The sequence below is a fragment of the Polypterus senegalus genome, chromosome 1 (assembly GCF_016835505.1).
Source record: "Polypterus senegalus isolate Bchr_013 chromosome 1, ASM1683550v1, whole genome shotgun sequence".
NCBI classification, from domain to species: Eukaryota; Metazoa; Chordata; class Cladistia; order Polypteriformes; family Polypteridae; genus Polypterus; species Polypterus senegalus.
In genome coordinates, this window is record NC_053154.1 from 251,300,222 (window position 1) to 251,321,302 (window position 21,081).

The window sequence follows — 21,081 nt, forward strand, 5'->3', positions numbered from 1 at the left end:
CACACTCAGCAGTCCAATAGTTCATCGGACAGGGGACGAGTAGGACAAGGATAGAAAGATAAATCTGGCACAGGGCTCGGGGAAAAGCAAAGGAAAAATGGGAATACATAACAGCAAGCCTGCCAACCGCGCCCGGGTTCAAGTCTTTTATGCTGGAAGGATTGTTTTCGGAGGATCAGCAGACGCCGCACAAAAAGGGTCACCTAGAAAGTTAATAGAGAAAACACAGGATTGGATTTTAAAAGGGCATGTAAAAAATGGAATAAGCAGAGCGGTGGACATTAGAAGGGACAGAAGACGCAAGTGAAATTCAGGAAATTAGAAAAATATTATGTAGAAATGCACAAGGGTGTTGTATGTAGAAGTGTATGAGGATGTTGTAATAGAGGTATGTGTTATGTATGACAGATGGGAGTTGGTTATTAAAGATTGTAATTTAAAGGCAGTACAGAAATGAAATGAATTATTGGCTGCAGAAAGTTAGAACTAGAAAAAAAAAAAGACCCGTTATATCCCACACTTGTTCCTCCACCACCTCCAGCCCACCGCACCAGAATTAAAAGATGATCCCTTGGGGTCTGGTTTCTTTGAAGAATATCATTATGATCCCTCATTACACACTGATCCGGGAATGACAAAAGTAACGTAATGGGTTCGGCAGGTGGGTTTCACGATCCTAGAACCTCCATTTCACAACGCACTAGAAGTCAAACCCTATTCCTTCAGCCCCCTAATCAAAACACCACCTTTCAATCCCCTTAAAGTCCCCAAACCCACAGGCCCCTTATTGGAATGCCCCTGATTGAGATCCCAGAACCCCCCCGACATGATTCAATGCAACCTGCAGGAGCTAATAACCCCACTACTGTAATGATACATCGTAACTGAGACATTCAAGAGCTGAAGGACGTTGTGTCCGAATTGCCTGATCCCAAAGTCATCGGTGTGTTTAAAAAATTCATAGAACAATTACAGCAGCTGTATGATATGTATAAGCCTAATGCCGCAGAATGGACTCAGGTGCTGTGGAGAAAGCTTGGCACCACATGGGAGACTGTCAATCATGGACAGCATAACGGAAACCCGTGGCAGTGGAACGAGGCGTTGCCTCGGGGCCGGGATGAAGGTCCCTTTATTACGCAATGGGAACATGTTAAAATAATATTAAGGACAAGTATAAGAAAGGCAGAGACTGGTCTCTTATCTCGGCTGCCAAACAGAAAAAAAGAGACAGTAGATGAATGGGCACACTGAATTTAAGAGTTAATGGCAACACACTCCGGCCTTGAAAATCCAGACAACCGAACTAAAACTGCAGTTCCTCTTTTGTTTCCGGACTTAGAAGCGACATTCAAAACAAGGTATCCTGTATTAGATGAGAGGCTGCCGCGTTTGAGGAAGTAAACGTCACGCAGCGCATGCTGAACAACAGAGCAAGCAGAAAGAGTCAGACACCCAGACAAAGCTGATTGCAGCACAAATGAACTATTACACTGGTGGGGCCACTCCCGGCAGAAGTCGTGGACGTGGAGGATTTTTCCGGGGACAAGGGTGTGGACGGGGACAAGGTAGCGGATATATGTTACCTAATCCAAGTGGATCATCCACTCAGCTGCCTCCCCCTCCAGATCCAAACGCTACACCATATGCTTGTTACGGGTGTGGTGAAATGGGACACTTCTGCCGCAATTGCCCTCACAAGTGCCCACCCCCTCCTCCACCACCTGAACAATTTGATGTTTCATGGACATAGGAATCCGCAGGGATCCCCAGCCCTTCTCTTCAACTACCTTTGCTCACCCATAATTCAGAGACTGATCCATTATTGACTTTGCTGGCTGGTGAATGGCACTGAAACTGTTTTCCTCGTGGACACAGGAGCCACGTGCTCAGCCCTTTCGCTGAAGGAGGTCCCTGCCTCAAGAGATTCTTCGAGTTCAGCTGCATTCCAGTGATTCCACTTTAACACACTGATTTCTTTTAAATCAGCTCTGTCCAGTTAACCTCTTAGGAAGGGATCTCATGACAAAACTTTCTCTCTCCATTTCAATGAAATGTTTCCCCACACACCATCCTTCTTAAAGCCCTTCACTCATTTCCCTCCTGCTTGTTTCCCAATCTCCAAGCCCCTGACACCCTATTGCACTGCCCAATATTTCCCTATAGAAGTAGACACCCCTGGCTAGAATCTTTTCTTTCATCAGGTACCTGCCCGAAACCCTTCACATCCCCTGCATTTTCATTTCCCCCACAAAAGCTGCTGCATTTGTACATCTTACATATTCACAGAATATTTTTTACCTCATATTTCTTTAGCTAAATCAAGCACTGTCCATTGGGTGGAAATCGGATCATGGGTAGAACAATGTCTTAATAGAACAGACTGGGTACATGTTGCTTCAGGTGTTTTGATACCTCAGACCATTTAATAACTAAAGTTGTGCTTCAAACTGATTTTTTAGTACATCGTACATTATGCTGCACTTCCCTTTCTGCGTTGTCATTGCAAACTACTTCCCTTCTTGGCTCTTAGCGCTTCCTGACTCTTTGTGGTCTCAGGGTAAAAATGATTATGGAAGGATAGCCCATTGTGAGCCTCTGGTGATCTACCCTAAATCTTCTTTCCGTCCGCACCGTGCCCAGTATCCTCTGTCTCCTGAAGCAGAGGCTGGCATCTCCGCCATACATTCCGATCTTGTGAACGCGTGCGATTATTCCAATTAAATATTCTCCAGTTAATTCTCCCATTTTACCTGTAAAAAAGGCTGACGGTTCATGGCGTTTTGTTCAAGACTTACGACAAGTGAATGCTGCAATCTTTCCTAGAGCTCCTATTGTACCTAATCCTTCCACTATTCTTTCTGCAATCCCTCCCTCTGCTCGTTATTTTTCAGTAATTGATTTAGCCAATGCTTTTTCTCTATCCCGTACACCCTGACTCGCAATTCTGGTTTGCTTTTACTTTTGAAGCCGCCGTTGGACATGGACTGTCATGCCTCAGGGATATACTGAAGCCCCTTGTGTGTATGGACAAGCGCTTGCTCAAAATTTAGAAGGGTTCTGGCCAGACCGAGGTAGTACATTAATACAGTATGTAGATGATATTATGTTATGCAGTGCTACTGAAGAAGATTGTGCAAGATACTAAAAACTACTGCAGTTTCTGGGGACAATGGACATAAAGTTTCAAAGGCTAAATTGCAATTAATTCAAACAACTGTAAATATTTAGGTCATGACATCACAAATGGAATAAGAGCTCTCTCTAGCGATCGCATTAACACCATTCAAAATCTTCCCAGACCTGTCACAAAACAACAGGTTATGTCTGTATTGGGCATTCTGGGTTACTGCCGGCAATGGATTTTGAATTTCACTGAAAGAGCACAGCCGTTACAAAATTTAGCAAACACCCCTGGCCTTCCTCTTTCTGGTCAGGTGCAATGGTCCGAGCAGGCTGAGAAGGCTCTCTGTGACTTAAAAAATGCACTTTCGGTGGCACCAGCCTTGGGCCTTCGGACTTTTCTCGTCCCTTTACTCTGTTCGTGGACGAAAAGGGGGGATATATGAATGCAGTTTTAACACAATTACATGGGGATAAACAAAGGCCAATAGCTTATTTTTTGAAAAAATTGGATCCTGTGGCCGCAGCACTTCCGCCTTGCCTTAGGGCTGTGGCTGCCACAACAGAAGCTGTGCTAGCCAGTACAGATATAGTGCTCATGAGCCCCCTAACAGTAAAGGTGCCTCACGCTGTACATTCCATTTTAGTACAGGCTAAGACCTCCCATCTCACTACTGCTAGGGCAATACACTAATTGCCATACAGAAATAACAAAGGTTGTAAAGCCTCGAGTAGATCTACAAGAAACACCTTTAGAAATTGGAGAAAATATTTTTGTAGACGGATGTTCTTTGGGGACCGCCTGCTGGAAGCAAATCGAATTTCATCAAGTTTAAGTGCACAAGCAGCTGAATTAATAGCGCTCACCCGAGCATGTCAGCTGTCCGATGGAAAAATCATAACAATTTATACAGATTCCAGATATGCCTTTGGAGTCTGCCATGATCATGGGGCATTATGGAAATTGAGGGATTTAAGACCAGTACTGGCAAGCCCATCCAACATCAAAAGTTAATCGAATCCCTCTTGGAAGCCATAACTAAACCATCAAAACTAGCGATTGTTAAATGTCAAGCTCACACAGGAAAACAGGACCTTGTCAGCAAAGGAAATGAATTGGCAGATTACTTTGCTAAAGAGGCGGCATACAGTAACACACCAATCTCTTTATTCCAACAGAGAAATGACAAGGACCCGATAATCAAATTATTTCTTTACAGAGTGCAGCCACGGACATTGAAAAGAAAAAGTGGTCCAAAGAAGGATCCCTCTCTGATGGAGTCTGGACTCATCAGCAAACTAACAAACCTTTTCTCCCAAAAGCTTCTTTTCCAGGTATGGCAAAAATAGCCCATGGCCTCGACCATGCTGGGAAAGATGCCATGGTTCAAGATGTTGAAAAACATTGGGAAGCTGTAGGCTTCTCTACATATGCAGAGCAATTCTGTAGACGCTGTGCATTATGTCAAAGGTTTAATGTAGGAAAAGGCACTCAGGTAAGTCCCGCGTTACTCCTAACCCAATGGGTCCGTTTGAACACCTCAAATGGATTTTATTGAACTAACACCGTCTAAAGGTTACCGATATTGCCTTGTGATTGTCGATGTGTTCTCCCGATGGGTAGAAGCTTTCCCTTCAAAACGCAATGATGCCAAAGCGGTTGCTAAAGCACTAATTAAAGAAATTATTCCAAGATGGGGCATCCCATAAAGCTACAGACAGATAATGGTACTCACTTTGTGAATTCCATAATAAATGAATTGACTACCTGGCTACAGATCAATGTACATCATTACTGCAAATACCATCCACAAAGTGGGGTATTGTGGAACGATGCAATGGCACCCTAAAAGCTAAGCTTGCAAAATTTGTGAACAAACCAATTTATCCTGGCCAGATGCTTTACCCCTGGCTTTAATGGGATTGAGGGACGGACACACGGCAATTGGGGCTATCGCCGTTTGAAATCCTGACCGGACGACCCATGCCCGTTGGCATGGTTATAGGAAATGTGAACCTGCATACTGTGGACAATGATCTTCTCTCTAGTCTTACAGGCCTCCGGCGTCCCTGAAGGAAGTCCACGAGCAGGTTAATCAGGCTTGGAGAACCAGCCCTCCATCTAAGGACTCGCCGATTCCCTTGGGCACCTGGATCCTGGTTCGAGACACCGGAGGAAACATTGGCATCAGCCTAGGTGGAAGGACCGTTCCAAGTTCTTTTGTCCACACCACACGCTGTAAAGGTTGAAGGATTTCCGCCTGGATTCACGCCGCACTGCAAAGATGGCACCCATAATATACATACTCTTGTTGTTTTTTCTTCCATTATCCACTTCACGGGTGACACTGACTTTCCAGGTTGAGGAAACTGCCTCATACCAGGTTGACTTTTGTGCAATTGTTCTGGAGTGATGTGTTTGCAAACACAGGACCAAATGACTGGGGTTATGAACCCTGGCAGGCTACTCAGTATGGCCTAAAGACTCGATTCTCTATTTTAAAGGGACATGCCTCTCATGAGTGTGCTAAGAATCAGTGTAACCCATTAATCATTACTCTAAAGAATCCTTCTTTGCATGATTCAGGAACTTATGTCTTAGCTGCATATGCAAGTGGTCATGATCCCGAGGACTCTTTCAAATTAAGGTCAAGACACCTGCTCCCTCTCCTCTGTCCCCTTTCCTACTTAGTTTTTGACTACTGCATCCAGCGAGGAAAAACCCTAGTCCAGGCTTTGAATCTAACCACCTTAACAAGCACGTTCTCAGTAGAAACTGGTTATGGAGACCAGAATAGATGGTTACTTATATTATAACCAGCAGCGTTTCCTTAATTTTACTAGAAATGCTATAGAAGGTATTCATGAACAATTAGATCGTACCTCCCTAATGACTTGGCAAAATCGTTTACTTGCTGAGAAAGGTGGAGTATGTGCTATGTTTGGTGATGCTTGTTGTACATATATCCCTAATAATACTGCACCTGATGGGTCCATTACTCGAGCACTAGCCAGCCTAACATCTCTTTCCAATGAACTTGCCACTAACTCAGGCATTTCTGACCCTTGGGATCGATGGTTCATGTCCACCTTTGGGTCATGGGGCCAAAGGCTAAAATCAGTATTTATTTCTTTGGCAGTAGTATTCATTGTCCTTTTACTTATCGGATGTTGCATTGTTCCTCTTATTCGCTATATAATATCCAAATATTTCACTGCTTCTATAGCCAAGGCCTATATGCTACACGAGGAACATATGCTCCAAATTGCCTCTTCAGTTTCCTCATCCCTTTCCCCCTCTCCTTCTCCTTCCCCATTCTTACCTCCACCTTCTGAATTTTCTTCACTCTTTGTCATGCCCAGATTGATAAAAAGGGGGGAATGTGGAAAAATAAAAATCAGTTATTGATCAAATCTGGTGTGTGACAAGGGCCACGAGAAGTCTGTCTTGCGACAAGTGCAGCTTCTGTTTTCTGTAACGAACAAGAAGTTACAAGTGCCCAACTGATGACCTTTAAAATTGTGTAACTACTGATCCAAACAAAACTATTGTAAAGATGTAATGTCTTGAAATTCTTGTGCAACTAAAGTCATAAGGTCAAATTTTGCGTAGCATTATAAAAGATTTAGGACACCGACACCTGGTGCAGATGAAGGGCAGGTGTCCTAGGACTGTGCTTCTCTGTCATTCTTACCTTTGCCTGGTGTGTATTAATAAAATATTTTTTACTAACTTTAATTATATCTCTCTGTCTTCAGTCACAAGAAATGACACTAGAGAAAAAGTGTCCACACTATTAACAATTAAGAAATTACCCATCCAGACTGTGGATTTCTTTCTTAACTCTGCTCGCTAAGCTAACTATGACATGTTCTTTGGAGGTCGCTGGTATACATTCACACCCATTTAGGGTAAAAGTACAGTGAACGCTGAGACAAATTTATATTTATAGCTAGCCATGTGCGCCCAACTACGTTGCGCGTGTTAAAGTTGTCTGTGAAGGGCTCCCTGTTTAAACGTGGCTGCCATTCGTGAACTGGGCCCTTCGTTACACAGCATTATGATTTTTTATAAGGGAAACAAAATTATAAAAGAAAACCCTTGGATATTGATTCGATAGGAACGGCCTACTCGGAATCACTGCCCAAATCATAATTATGTGGTGGTGTAGGAGCATTTCTGCTTCTGTCCGTTCACAGTCTGTCTCGTTTTCACGACGCTGTTGTTTCCTCTCACGATCTCTTCTCAACCTTTCTCCAATCTTGCAGGTTGCTTTGTGGCAATCCAAAGAGTAAGGCAATATATCCGGAGCAATGTTTATAAAAGAGGGACACATAAGTATCCAGGCTCTTTAAAGCATAAATAGGGATCACTTCACTGACATGTGAGCAAGCCACGGTACAACTGTGAGATGCGCAGCACTCGCTGGCTACAATGTAACAATAATAATTTCCGTAACATGCTATTACGTTGTCATTCATTTTACCCACTGTCTTTCTTTCATTCATATGTTACATAGGCATGTACCTTTTATCTTCGGCAATCTCATTCTCTAACCAGGCCTCATGAGCTAACCAGCGTAACACTGTCCACCACCCCTTTCGTTATTCCGGCACATTGTTGACATCCGTGAGTAACAACAACATACTAAACTGGAAGGTGGTCTACGCATGCATGAAATTCACGGACAAACAAAGATCAAGATCTCTTTTGTTAATTTAAAGCACAACAATTTGTTTAGTTTGAATGTCTGTGTTTTGAGGTGTGACTGGCGTACTACAGTCTTCAGTAGTATAAGCCTGGAGGAGATTCTTAATGCAATGCCTATGTTTTAGCTGTCTCTCTACTGCCATCTAGTGCTTCTTCTAATTCATTCGTGGACAAACAAAGATCAAGATCCAAATGAAGATTATATATACAGTAGAGATAATTGGCTGAAGTCTTTTTGCTCTTTACACCAACCTCCACAGAACATGGCTCTTTAACTAATAAATACTCAACCTTCTCTTTGCTTTTGTTTGTTCTCCATCCCTGGACGTATTTGTATTCCCTATAAGAGAGCTATAACATTTGGCTTTTATTAAATTATTATATTAATGGGATCAGTTTCAGATACCCTCTTGCTCCACATCTCCTCTAAATTGTAATTGACCCAAGTGTCAATAAGGGGGGAAGAGTTGGTATAGTAAATGTTTAATTTTGTTTAATAAATATTTAATTTTGTTTAATTTTTGAAGCTATTTTTCAATTATTATGGAACAAATGCAGATAATTTGAATATTATGCCAATATTATTTATGAGACCAATTTTTGCAATGATTTATTATTGAGTACATTTTCCCTCGATATATGTTAAGTTTGAATTTACTTTTATAATGACTTAGGACATGTTTTCAATTGAGTAGAAATTGCAACTGCAGCCAAACTGGAAACAACTATAAAGGAAGGCCTGAACATTGTACTTATTAATTTCAAACTTTACTTTGACTGTTTATAAGCAAATTGATTTAGACAAGCACAGACTGGATTGAAATGACTGTTTGTTTTATCGCTAGCAATATTTCTAATAGGGGTACCCCCAACGAAACAGATCTGACGCCTTATGACATATTATTTCTGGGATCCATATGTAGTTACCAATGAAGAATTAACATGCTGACTATTTAAGAGAACATTTTTTAAGTCTTTACATCTGCAGGTGAAAGCTGTTTTTTCCTAGTACATCGTAGATGACAGCATTTAAAGTGATAAAGGTCTGCAGATAAGCTAATCATCCAACTCCAAGAAGAACCCAGCTGTACCAGAGATGGGATCAACTCATGGATCAGGCCATCGACCAACTGACTACTGGACAACACACTTCAATTTCAGTCCAAGGCATAATGGATCGCTGCTGCTAAGAGCTCGACTGTACTGGTGACGATTGAGCCCAAAATGTCATCATGGATTCCAAATCATAGATGACATCTGCTTGCTTTGGTCCAAGACTTCTAGACGTGGCCCTTTTTACCTTGGGATATTGGACCCCAACACCTGCTTTAATCCTTACCAGAGAAGAAACTTTGTCACACTTTTACTCTGCAGTGCTCTATGTTTTTTGCTGGAGCCCACTTTAACTGTCCACTTGTTTGACAACTGGCAACATCTTTCAAAAAATATTTGAACCATGAACTTATACAAGGTGTAGAATGAAAAGCTTAATTATCTGCAAGAATACAGGAACTCCTAAATAATATGTATTTAATGAATATTTGTATTAATGAGAACACTACATGATTATTATGAATTCAAAGTGGTTAAGAATAGATATTTTTAGATAAGTGTTTTTATATGCCCCTCCTTGAACCGTCACCTTATCGTGGTGGAGGGGTTTGCCACCCAAGGCACACTGGTCCTAGGTGAGGGATGAGACAAAGAATGGTTCAACAAACCTCCAATGAAAATAAAACCATAGGCGCGTTTTCCCTTGCCTGGATCGGGTCACGGGCCCCATCTGGAGCCAGGCCTGGAGGTGGGGCTCGATGGCGAGCGCCTGGTGGGCGGGCCTGCACCCATGGGGCTCGGCCGGGCACAGCCCGAAGAGGTAACGTGGGTCCTCCTTCCCATGGGCTCACCACCTATGGGAGGGGCCAAGGAGGTTGGGTGCAGTGTGAGTTGGGTGGTGGCAGGAGGCGGGGACCTTGGCGGTTTGATCCTCGGCTACAGAAACTGGCTCTTGGGACGTGGAATGTCACCTCTCTGAAAGGGAAGGAGCCTGAGCTAGTGCACGAGGTCGAGAGGTTCCGGCTAGATATAGTCGGACTCACCTCAACGCGCAGCTTGGACTCTGGAACCAATCTCTTTGAGAGGGGCTGGACTCTCTACCACTGTGGAGTTGCCCCCAGTGAGAGGCGCCGAGCAGGTGTGGGCATACTTATTAACCCCTGACTTGGAGCCTGTGCATTGGGGTTTACCCCAGTGGACGAGAGGGTGGCCTCCCTCCGCCTTCGGGTGGGGGAAGGGTCCTGACTGTTGTTTGTGCGTATGCGCTGAACAGCAGTTTGGAGTATCCACCCTTTTTGGAGTCTCTGGAGGGGTGCTAGAGGGCATACCTTCTGGGGATTCCCTCGTTTTGCTGGGAGACTTCAATGCCCACGTGGGCAATGACAGTGAGACCTGGAAGGGCGTGATTGGGAGGAATGGCCCCCCCAATCTGAACCCGAGCAGTGTTTTGTTATTGGACTTCTATGCTCATCATGGATTGTCCATAACGAACACCATGTTCAAGCATAAGGGTGTTCATATGTGCACTTGGTACCAGGACAGCCTAGGCCTCAGTTCGATGATCGACTTTGTGGTTGTGTTGTCGGACTTGCGGCCATATGTCTTGGACACTCGGGTGAAGAGAGGGGCGGAGCTGTCAACTGATCACCACCTGGTGGTGAGTTGGCTTCGATGGTGATGGAAGATGCCGATCAGACCTGGTAGGCCCAAACGTGTTATAAGGGTCTGTCAGAAGTAGCTTCTGTTTGAGATAATAAGTTACCTTTAAGGATCAATGATTTATGTAATCTGGAGTTAATCAGAATCTAATCTAATAAAGCATAAACACATCTATTAGAGATTGTTAAGTAATAATAATAAATAATTCTTTGCATTTATATAGCACTTTTCTCAGTACTCAAAGTGCTCAGCAATTGCAGGTTAAGGGCCTTGCTCAAGTGCCCAATAGAGCAGAGTCCCTTTTGGCATTTACGGGATTTGAACCGATAACCTTCTGATTGCCAGAGCAGATCCCTAGCCTCAGAGCCACCACTCCGCCCAGTGACTTATGTATGTATTATTGTAACCATCATGGATTATGTTATATTCCCATGTTATTCAATTTTATCTGCACTTGTGCTTGATAATGCATATTTTTAACTATTAAGATAGGGCCAGGAAGTCTTTTACTCCACTCTGTTGATTAATGGGTGGAGATGTTTGGCTCCTATGCCACCAAAGGAGAGGAACGGATGTTGAAGATTGAGAAGAATTGTGAGGAGTCTGCATTAGGTTCCAAAGAAGATTTGAACCAACATCCCCTACCTTTGTTTTGAAATCTCAGGTTAGGTGGTGAGGCTTGAATAAGCCTCAAAGGGAGGATTATGGAAGAGAAAAATGTATATATTAGCATAAATAGCCATAAAAGTAATTAACAGCTTCTGCTGCATTAGATTTAGCATAAATTAGAATGTTAAGCAAATAAGATAGGTCAAGCAAATAGATAAATAAAAAACATTAGTCATATTGCATTATTTTTAAGCTTGAAGCAGAATTACCAATTTGGGAAAGGGAAGACAGAATAGAAAGAAAATGACGCACAGAACAAATCGAGGACAGGAGAAGGGGGGACGTGTGCACCTGTTGTTCAAAAAAGTTAGGAAGCTGAGGAACGATATCAAAGTGAAATGGCCCTGGTAGGCACGTAAGAAGCCAGCTGGAATAGTGAATCAGCAGAAACAGCAAAAAGGCATTGCTACTAACAAGGTCAAGATGATGTAATATATGGTGAATAAAAAATACACTAGCATGAAAAAATATAGAAAAATATATTAGCATTAACTTTAGCACAGAAATTAAGGCAAGTCAAGCATGCCAAGCAAATGATTAAAATAAAGGCACATGCCATATTTCTTTTTATTAAAGCTTAGCTTCAGCCATCAAATATGAAATAACTTGAAAACCAAGGAAGGGGAAATGATAAGAGAACATCTGCTCGGCCTTGGCCAATAAAGGACTAAGCAAAACAGAAACTAAAGATGGACACTATACAGTAAAATACCAGAGGCCAGCTGCAGGGGGAAGTCAAGAGATAATAAAGATTCCCATGAGAACTCGAGGTATCGGCCGGATAGGTGCAGAAGGGAGTCAGAGAAAAACAGCAAATGAGCTAATTTCAGCAAGGTCAGAGTGATAAGAAATTACTATATAAGTTTTGAGTTCTGAGCTGTTCGGGGCTCAATCTTATTTGGCAAAATTCAGTTGAGTCCGTGTTATTGTTTTATTGCAATAAAGCTATAAACTCTGTTTGCCTATCCTGAGTCCTAATAGCCTTTAATTTCAGGTAAAAAGCATTGTGGTGACAATTTTTCGCCACAACAAAACTGGCTTGTTTTATTAAAGATTATATGAGCTAACCAATCAACATAAACGTTCTGCTAAACATTTGTAAAACTAGAAAGTATTCATCATGTGCTGATGTACTTCATTTTCTGTTCCTGGCATTTTGTTTACTAACAGATCAGAGTTATTATTTCAAAGTCACTTCGAAAACACACACACAGTATTGATAGTTTATGAGAAAGAAGAAGAAAATGGATGGTGAACATAAAAACGGTAAAAAGTAAGTTTAAAATGCTCAATGAAAAAATATGAATTAACTCTCCTTTTCAAAAGAAAGAAATTTGTTGAATTCATCACCTGTGAGTCTATGGATAAACTCTAATTAGAAATGTGTTTGTAAATAAAAACATGTTTCTTGTATTCTCTATTCCCCTTCTAAAATCTACTTTCCCTCTTCAAAAGGTGTCAAAGTGTTTCTTTAGAGCAATTCAGTAGGGAAACAATGTTTTTTATGCAAAAAGAACTGTCCACATGCAGGTTTCAGGAAGAAGCTTGATGTGTTTAAATTCATCACAGGCTCCATAAATAGCCATGAATAGCTGATAACAGATTTATGAAAAAACAATGGATTCCTGATTTTAAATGGACTATTGCTGCATACAATAACTCAGACTAAGATCAGGTTTTCTTGATCTGTCATATCCTTCTACAACACCTACTAGACATTAAAGATTTTTCCTTTGTCCACAAATTAGGAACCTTTCAAATGTCTAAAGAACCAACTTCACGTGCAGAGAAGCCTTTACAGAGTGAAATGGTTCTTCATCAAGCAATGGCTCTACAAGAAACCACACAACCCAGTAAAGTGCTTTTAAAAATGCAGCATTTAAAGACAATATGTATGTAAATATGTTGGGGTATTGAACAGAGTTTTGAAAGATTTGGGGTCACACAGTTCTTGACAATCAGAACAAAGTCACTTGTGTATCAATTTACCTTTAAAGATGAATGACAGGATTGTATTTGAGGTCAATAAGGAAAACTGCACATTTTTATTTTCCCTTGATTTTGAAATGCATTCTTTCTTTCTTTCCTCAAATACACTCAAAACAATCTAGCTGGTGTGTATGTATGCTCTGCAGTGGAATGATTTGGCTCCTGACTTGTATTCAGTGCTGTGAGGTTTGGCTCCAACTCCCTGCCTGCACTGTTCTGACAGCACTGTGTTGCACAGTGGATTCAGAAAATAGCTTGAGTTCATGATTAATATTATTATTGCAGGTATGTGTACTATGCTGACTAACACTTTTAAACGACCCACACATGACAATAATCGCCCTATATAAACCTATAAAATGCATATAGGAAGTGCGCTGCCAAATCCCAAAGGCATATTAGCTTAATGCTCAAACTGACCACAAAGACTGCAATCCCTTTTTTTTTAAAAGAATTTATTTCGCTAATGCACAATGGGATTAGTTTCAATTTCCAAAATATTTGTATGTAAGTTTCGTTTTTCCTGATGGAAAAAACAAACGACAAGCTTGCTGCGTAACCGTTTCCTCTAAAAGAAGCAAATCCCAGACCCACCTCTGCCACAGAACAACTTCAGACGCCAGAAATGGGGTAAGTGCGCTATGTGAATCTTATGCATTGCACTACGCAGAGCGTTATTTGAGGAGCAGTTATAGAAAAGCCGTGCATTTTGATAGATATGCACAAGTCGTTTTGCCGTGAGGAATGGTTATCGTGGCTAGCTTTTCAAATGTAGTATATATTCTGTATATGATACAAGTATTGTATCGAAGTAGTGGTTACGATCGAAGCATAAACCGCCAAATAAATTGTATTTAGCTAGTGAACTGTTAAAGTTTTGTGTGGTGTAGAAACAGTACGCATGTACGACGAAATACCGGAATTGGGACTCGAGTGTAGCCGTGTAACGGGTGATACCTCAGCAGCACACGGGAACAGTCCGAGTTTTTTTTTAACAGTGGATGTAAAGCCAATCCTGCCACCAACCCCCAAGTTTTTCGTGCAAGTTGGAGGACCTGCTTGCAGAGCTAGATGCACATTAACGTCATACCCATCCATCCATTACCCAACCCGCTATATCCTAACTACAGGGTTACGGGGGACTGCGGGAGCCAATCCCAGCCAACACAGGGCGCAAGGCAGGAAACAAACCTAAGGCAGGGCGCCAGCCCACGGCAGGACACAAACATCCACACACCAATGCACACACTAGGTATAATTTTGGATCGACAATGCACCTAACCTGCATGTCACCCGGAGGAAACCCACGTAGACAAGGGGAGAACATGCAGACTCCATGCAAGGAGGACCCGGGAAGCGAACCCAGGTGTATTATGTTGAATTGGACGAATCAGACGTGTGCTACTTTCACTTGTCTAAATTACGTCTAAACGAGAGAGGCTGACAGCACAACGCATGCTCTTTACACCTCTGAATCAAGGGTTCCTAATAAACTTCTTCATCGGAGGACCCGTACTGGGGCTCAATGAGGCGATTATCATCATAGTGACAATACAGTCAAAAAAGAAGCTATTTTTCTTTGAAGCATATTTTCTCAAATGAGTAACGCATTGTTAATAAAAGAATAATTTCTTTACCCGTATTTCAGATATGTAGATTGCAGAGTCATGGGGCATTTGGAGACTATCCCAGCAACTATAGGGTGCAAGGCAGAAACGATCACTGGAGAGTAAGAAGATGAAATTGCTGTGATATCTTTTTTCTTGTGTTCCAACATTAAAACTTTTAAAATGTGATTGTCTCATCCTAAATTTTGCATATGTGTGGGGAAAGAATTATAAAGAAACAGTAACAGGTATTTTTAATAATATTGTAATATCTATATAAGATATAAAACACACATAGACTGCTAAGTTCACTGAAAAAATATGACAAATTTCCATCAAACTTATCAAATAATCTTAAATTTTTTCTTCTCTGACTTATACAATTTAAGAAAGATAGTCATATAAATCATGATACCTTAGAAAGACAGGTCATACTTAACATGGCTTGTATTCAGTAACTTTAAAAGGTTGAAAGATGTTAATTTTATTACTGTTTCTGCATTTAAAGAAGTATTTGAGTCCATTTCATAAGATTTACATGTTTCTATTGTATGACAAATGTCCATTAAAGTGCACTGTGAAATCCTAATATACATTATTTTTCTATGATTAAAAAAAAGATGTAATATCTTTGAATCAATTTACACTAATTATGCCACACATTTTCATTTAATCAATAATATACAAACAGTCATACATATGGAAGGCCTTGCTCCATTAGACTATTGATAGTTGAATTAAGATACAATTTTCAAATGTGGCTGGCACTTGCTGCTCTTACATCTTACATAAACATGTTTACCCAAACAACATTTATACTGTTTTGAGAACATGGTCAGATTTTGCACATTTCCAATGAACTTACTTTTTAATTCTTCTTTTTCTCAGTTCTTCAGAAGACAAAGCCATGAAATCTAAGCTGATGCAGTTAGAATGTTACTTCACATGGGGCTTGGAAAAAGAAGCTGTAGATCTCGACAAACTGGTTCAACGATTGTTAGATTCTATACGACTGCCTATTGAGAAAGTAAGAACTTTCAATTTTTTGGCTTATGTGAAATATTTGCAGGGATGTAATGAAGATGCACTTGCTTATCTTAAGCAAGCAGAAGATTATGCGAAGAAAGACCATGAAGATGAATTTGAAAAATGGCTGTTGGTTACGTATGGCAACTATGCCTGGCTATATTATCACATAGGAGACATCAGTAAGGCTCAAGACGTCTTATCACAGATCGAAGACATCTGCAAGAAGATCCCATCAGCTTCTCACTATTCTGCTCCACTTTCCATCATGGATGGAGAGAAAGGATGGTGTTACTTCAAGTTTGCAAGGAAATACTATAAAGAAGCAATAGTTTATTTTCAGAAAGCTTCTGAGCAAGAGCCAGAAGACCCAGAATGGAACAAAGGCTATGCAATGGCACTGTATCGTACTGAGTCCTTTGACATAATTTCAATGGAAGAATCACTTGCCTTAAAACAACTAAAGCATGCCATGGAGTTGAATCCAGAAGATGCTCATATTGTAGTCCTCCTTGGTTTAAAGCTTATATATTTGAAGCAGCGTGATGAAGGAATTAAACTCATTGAGAAAGCTCTGACTCTTGACCCAGATGAGCCGTATGTAACTCGCTATGTAGCAAAGGGGTTGCGAAATACTGGATGTGTCGATGAATCTATTAATCTCATAAAAAGGGCTTTGGAAAAGACGCCCAATTCTGCTTTTCTGCACCATCAGATTGGCCTCTGTTACAGGAACAAAATATTCAAATTGCAACCTTGGCGAAGAAGATCTTGTATCGAGATGGGCATTCAGCATCTGGAAAAAGCACTTGAGTTGAATCATTTCTTTTTTAATGCACAACTGGGATTGGCCAAGATGTATGCATTGTCAAAAGACTTTCAAAAAGCTGAAGAATTGTTCCAGAAAGCATGTGAAATGCAGAATACCTGTGAAGAAGACATTGCAATGAAACATCGGAATTATGGAGATTTCCTCTTTAAATACAAACAATCTGAGGTTCTTGCAATTAAGCAATACAAAGCAGGCTTATCATGTACAAAAGAGACACATGACAAAGAAAGATGCCTACAGCAACTGGAAAGGATTGCAGAGAGACGCATTCACTGGTATCCAAAAGACGGGGAAGCATATGGTCTTCTGGGCTTGGTTCATCAACACAGAAAGCAAGAAATGTTAGCAATTGAGTGCTTTGAGAAAGCTTTGCTCTATGACCTGGGAAACGAAGACTACCTAAGCGCTCTTTGTGAATTGCGGCTCAAGCTGGAATAAAAGTTATTTTATTCTGAAGGCAACTTCCTCCTGTGTGTGAAGTGAGCACAGTCTATGATATTATTTTCATCATATAATCATTTGGAAATGACTGTTCAAACAAAGGAAGTTGTAGATCCAATCTAGAAAACCCATCATCCATTTGATTTACAGTAGATGCTTAGCTTTGATGCGACAAATGAGATGTTCTTCATTGTTACTAACTTTCTCAAAACTAACTGCACATTTTTTGTGATTTTTATTGGACAATTCTTAAGTAGACTGAATGCTTTCTAACCTCCATATGCGCTCCATATACTGCATATAATAAAACCCCGTTAAAGTAAAAGGCCGAATTAAGTGAAAGGATATCCACTATACAGTATTAGAACATGACTTTCTCTTTTTGTAGTTTCCAGACTCAGAGTGCCTTATTTTTCAGTCAGACAATCCCTGACTCTTGGATAAACTGAAGAGTTGACACCTGCTTCACGGATACCACTCTGGACTTCAGCAAGTTTGTTCAAAAGATGGGTAGATGGATGGATGAAAGGACTGATGATTACACCATCTCTCAACCTTCACTCACACATCAGAATAAAATAATTACACATACAGTATCAATTAATACATAGTGTAAAACTTAAAATGCACTCTTTAACTATTTAACATGAACTTTTCTATGTGTTTTGTATGATGTGTGCACATTTCTTATGTAGCATTAAAGTTTGTACCCCACTTTACTTCAGCAACTTATTGTTCTATAAGAACTGCTAAATACTATTAATATATAAGAACATTCATGAATGGGCATTGCTTTGCCTCACAATTTAATAAATACTGAGAAATGAACATCTTACAGTTTAGACAAATGAAGGTGACTGGGAAGCAACCTATGCACATACAACAGATAAATAAAAAGACATCTTGCTCTGCATGGGCTCCCCTGTGCCAGGGAGAATAACTGACTATAAGAGAGAGCAGTGAGCCTGATTGCTTCCCAAATTAACCAATTCTCTGAACTTCCATATCTCTTTCTCTTGGATGATTTCCTTCACTTATCTGTTATTTCTGGTAGACAGCCATGATCCATTGAATTTTATATCCAAGCTTGTAAGTTCCAGGCAGTGTTGGCTGTCTTTACCCCAAATCTGTTACATATTCTTAGTCCAGGTGTCCAAAACAATTCCTCGACTGTGTGAATGCTACACAGGTTGGTTGGACATCCCGACTAGAGAAGGGGATGGTTCCTTATCCGGACAGGAGGTTTCTAACAGGCAGATGGGCATCCTGACTAAGAGAAAGGAAGGAGCCAGACCCAGAAGTGATGATCGGAGGTGATGGATGGACAGCCCACTGGAAGTGGAAGGTATTGCTGGAGACTTTTTATTCTCCCATAACATGAGATGGAAGCAGCCTGTATTAGCACCCATTTGGGAACCAGTAGGAAATGCTAGTCCAGTAGCCCTCGGGACGTGGGAATACTTCCATCGGGCAGTGTCCCTGGCAAAAGAAGTACTCCAGGGTCCATAATAAAAGGGACCACACTCTCTTGTCCAGATGAGTGGCAGCTGAGAGGATGTAAAGCAACACTGAAGTGGAGGAGGACAGTGCAGTGGTGAAAAGAGAGGTGAATTGTAGAGACAGAGAAAGGATATTAGTGCTTGTGCTTTTGTTACTTTGTGGAAGTGTGTTCAATAAACACTCCTTTATTTGAACCCGGGACTCTCTGTGCATTTATGTTCTGGTGTCAGGGGCACACTGACGCCCCCATGACGTCCATCACAACTGTCACATCTCTTGTCTCAATGAGAATGGTTCCTGTCTCCCCAACTGGATCTAGGGCTTATGTTATAGACACTTCCAAATGGTCCATTCTAATAACTATTCTACTGAGGTTCTAAGAGTATGCTGGGCAAATGCGTCAAGCTGGAGTTCAGAGACCATCATTCCTTAATGTAAAACCTTTTTTTGCAGATGTCTTTGTTTCAGTCGAGGTCAGAAAAATGTACATGAGCCTGAGCCATTTTTAGGAGATAAGGAAATGTTATCCTGGGTTCAAATCATACACCTGTTTGTTCTCTGTGAGGAGTCTGGATGCTGTCCCCATCTTTCATCGGACTTCAACCACATTCCTAAAGACATGCTTGTTAAGTTAACTGGTCAATCTGAACTGGTCCATGTTGGGTGGGTGTGTGCCCTGCAATGGGCTGGCACACTGTCTATGGTTATGCCTTTAGGATCCTATGATTTTGATTTGTATTATGTGGTTCTGAGAGTATACATGTATGTGCCTGTATATATACTGTAATTATTAACTGCAGAATTTGTTCTAAGATGGTATAAGACTACATTAATTGTGAGTGCTTGAGTGTTCTGTTCAAGAACAGCACCAATCCTGGGTTGACTGCTAAACTTTCACAGGAATTCGGTTCAAGAACAGCACCAATCCTGAGTTGACTGCTAAACTTTACAGGATACACACACATGCTCATTCATATATTGGCCATTTATCATTCATGTTTTACAATGTGAGAAAAATATTTAATTAGAGTAATAAAGAAAATAAGAAATGAGTCTTTCACAAACATTAGAGTGAGTCAGAGATGCATTCTAATGCATGGATATGCTGGGACACATCATCAGTGAAGTATCCTGGGGTCATTGCATGTTTTGGTTCTTTCCACATCATACACCATCACGCAGAAAACCCAGCCGGGGTTGATGAGACCCCAACTTAAGCTCCAGCAAAGATTACTCACGGATCACCCTTCTGATCCAGGTATGGTGTGTACTCATTACTGTGAATGGCTAGCAAAATCCCTGCACCCTACTTCAAAGGGCTTTCAGAAAACCTTCCATCCTTGACTCTGGCACTGCTCCACCAGCTCCTGGTATGTGGCCCACTTCTGCTCATTCACCTCCTCATTATGGTCCCCTCAGGAAAAAAAAAGGCCTAGATCCAACCTCGGTCAAGTTCTTCCTTTACGGTCAGGAACCTTCAGCTGCCATTCCAAGTCAACTTAAAGCAGCCAGTCTGACATGGCATTGACTAGATCTGATGATGATAATGATCTGTGCTGATGATGGGGCTGTACTCCAGCTCTGACAAAGGAGATGTGCTTCCTCTGGTCACATTGTTTGCTGGTGCTAATGGCCAAAAGCAGTGCTCTCTGCAGTGCCTTCAGTGCCTGGCCATGGCACAACCAATAGGCAGCTGCTGAGGATGTGGTCCCATAATCCTCTTCCTGGACTGAAAGTGCAAACTGGGATATCACTGTTTGAGGTTTACAGGACTTGGTAAGAAAGTGTAGAATAATGAGAATAATAAGTTAATAGGGACTGATAAGAGTTGATAAGTGATGAATATAAAAAAATAAGTAACCACAATGAAGCATGTCAGAAAATATTAGAGTTATCATATGATACGATTTCTGCTAGAAAACACTTATCTCTGCCTTGATTAGTGTTAAAATGTGATTTGGTTAAACAAATTTTAAAAGACATTAATATTAAATAACAAATTTGCACAATGTAATTTACATATTACACAACAGACAAAATGTTTCCTGGATCAAAATAGACTACGTACCCTAATTTGGACTCCCTGTACAAAATTGATTTTTAGCTGTAGTTTAAAATATAGAGAACAACCTCTGATGGGGAACATTGTTTCTGCTACCTATGGGAAAAGTTTCCTAGGCTAAGTGAGGCAAAATATACGAATTGGCTTTCTTTGGATCACAGATACGAGAACTTCTCAAGGACTATCTCTTTGTTGACAAATTCTCCATTGTGAGCGAAAGTGTGTGTGGGACTTTTAAACAAGTTTGTGCAAATTTCCTAAAAAACAAAAGAATTGAAAATGAAGAGGACATTGCTGTGAAGATGGTGTCATCCAGTCAGAAGTTGGGCTGCAGCATGTCTTTGAATTCACTTTATTTACTCCCACTGGTACTTTTTTCCTGAAAACTGTGGAGAGAGAGCGATGAACT

General features: G+C 41.0%; 1 protein-coding gene across 7 annotated transcripts in view; it reads left to right on the forward strand.

Moving 5' to 3' along the window:
- The window catches only part of LOC120540710 (interferon-induced protein with tetratricopeptide repeats 5-like), a 35,161-nt gene extending 16,649 nt beyond the window's left edge, over positions 1-18,512 (forward strand). For 4 of the 7 annotated variants that reach the window (XM_039771753.1, XM_039771734.1, XM_039771762.1 and 1 more), the window contains one exon: positions 15,700-18,512. In XM_039771753.1, the coding sequence (XP_039627687.1) occupies positions 15,719-17,107 (1,389 nt within the window). In that variant the 5' untranslated portion in view covers positions 15,700-15,718 and the 3' untranslated portion in view covers positions 17,108-18,512. Of the gene's footprint in view, positions 1-5,172; positions 5,209-8,822; positions 9,458-15,699 lie in introns of those variants that run through there. The other 3 variants (XR_005635847.1, XR_005635851.1, XR_005635848.1) reach the window with 2 other exon arrangements.
- The last annotated feature ends 2,569 nt before the right edge of the window (positions 18,513-21,081 follow it).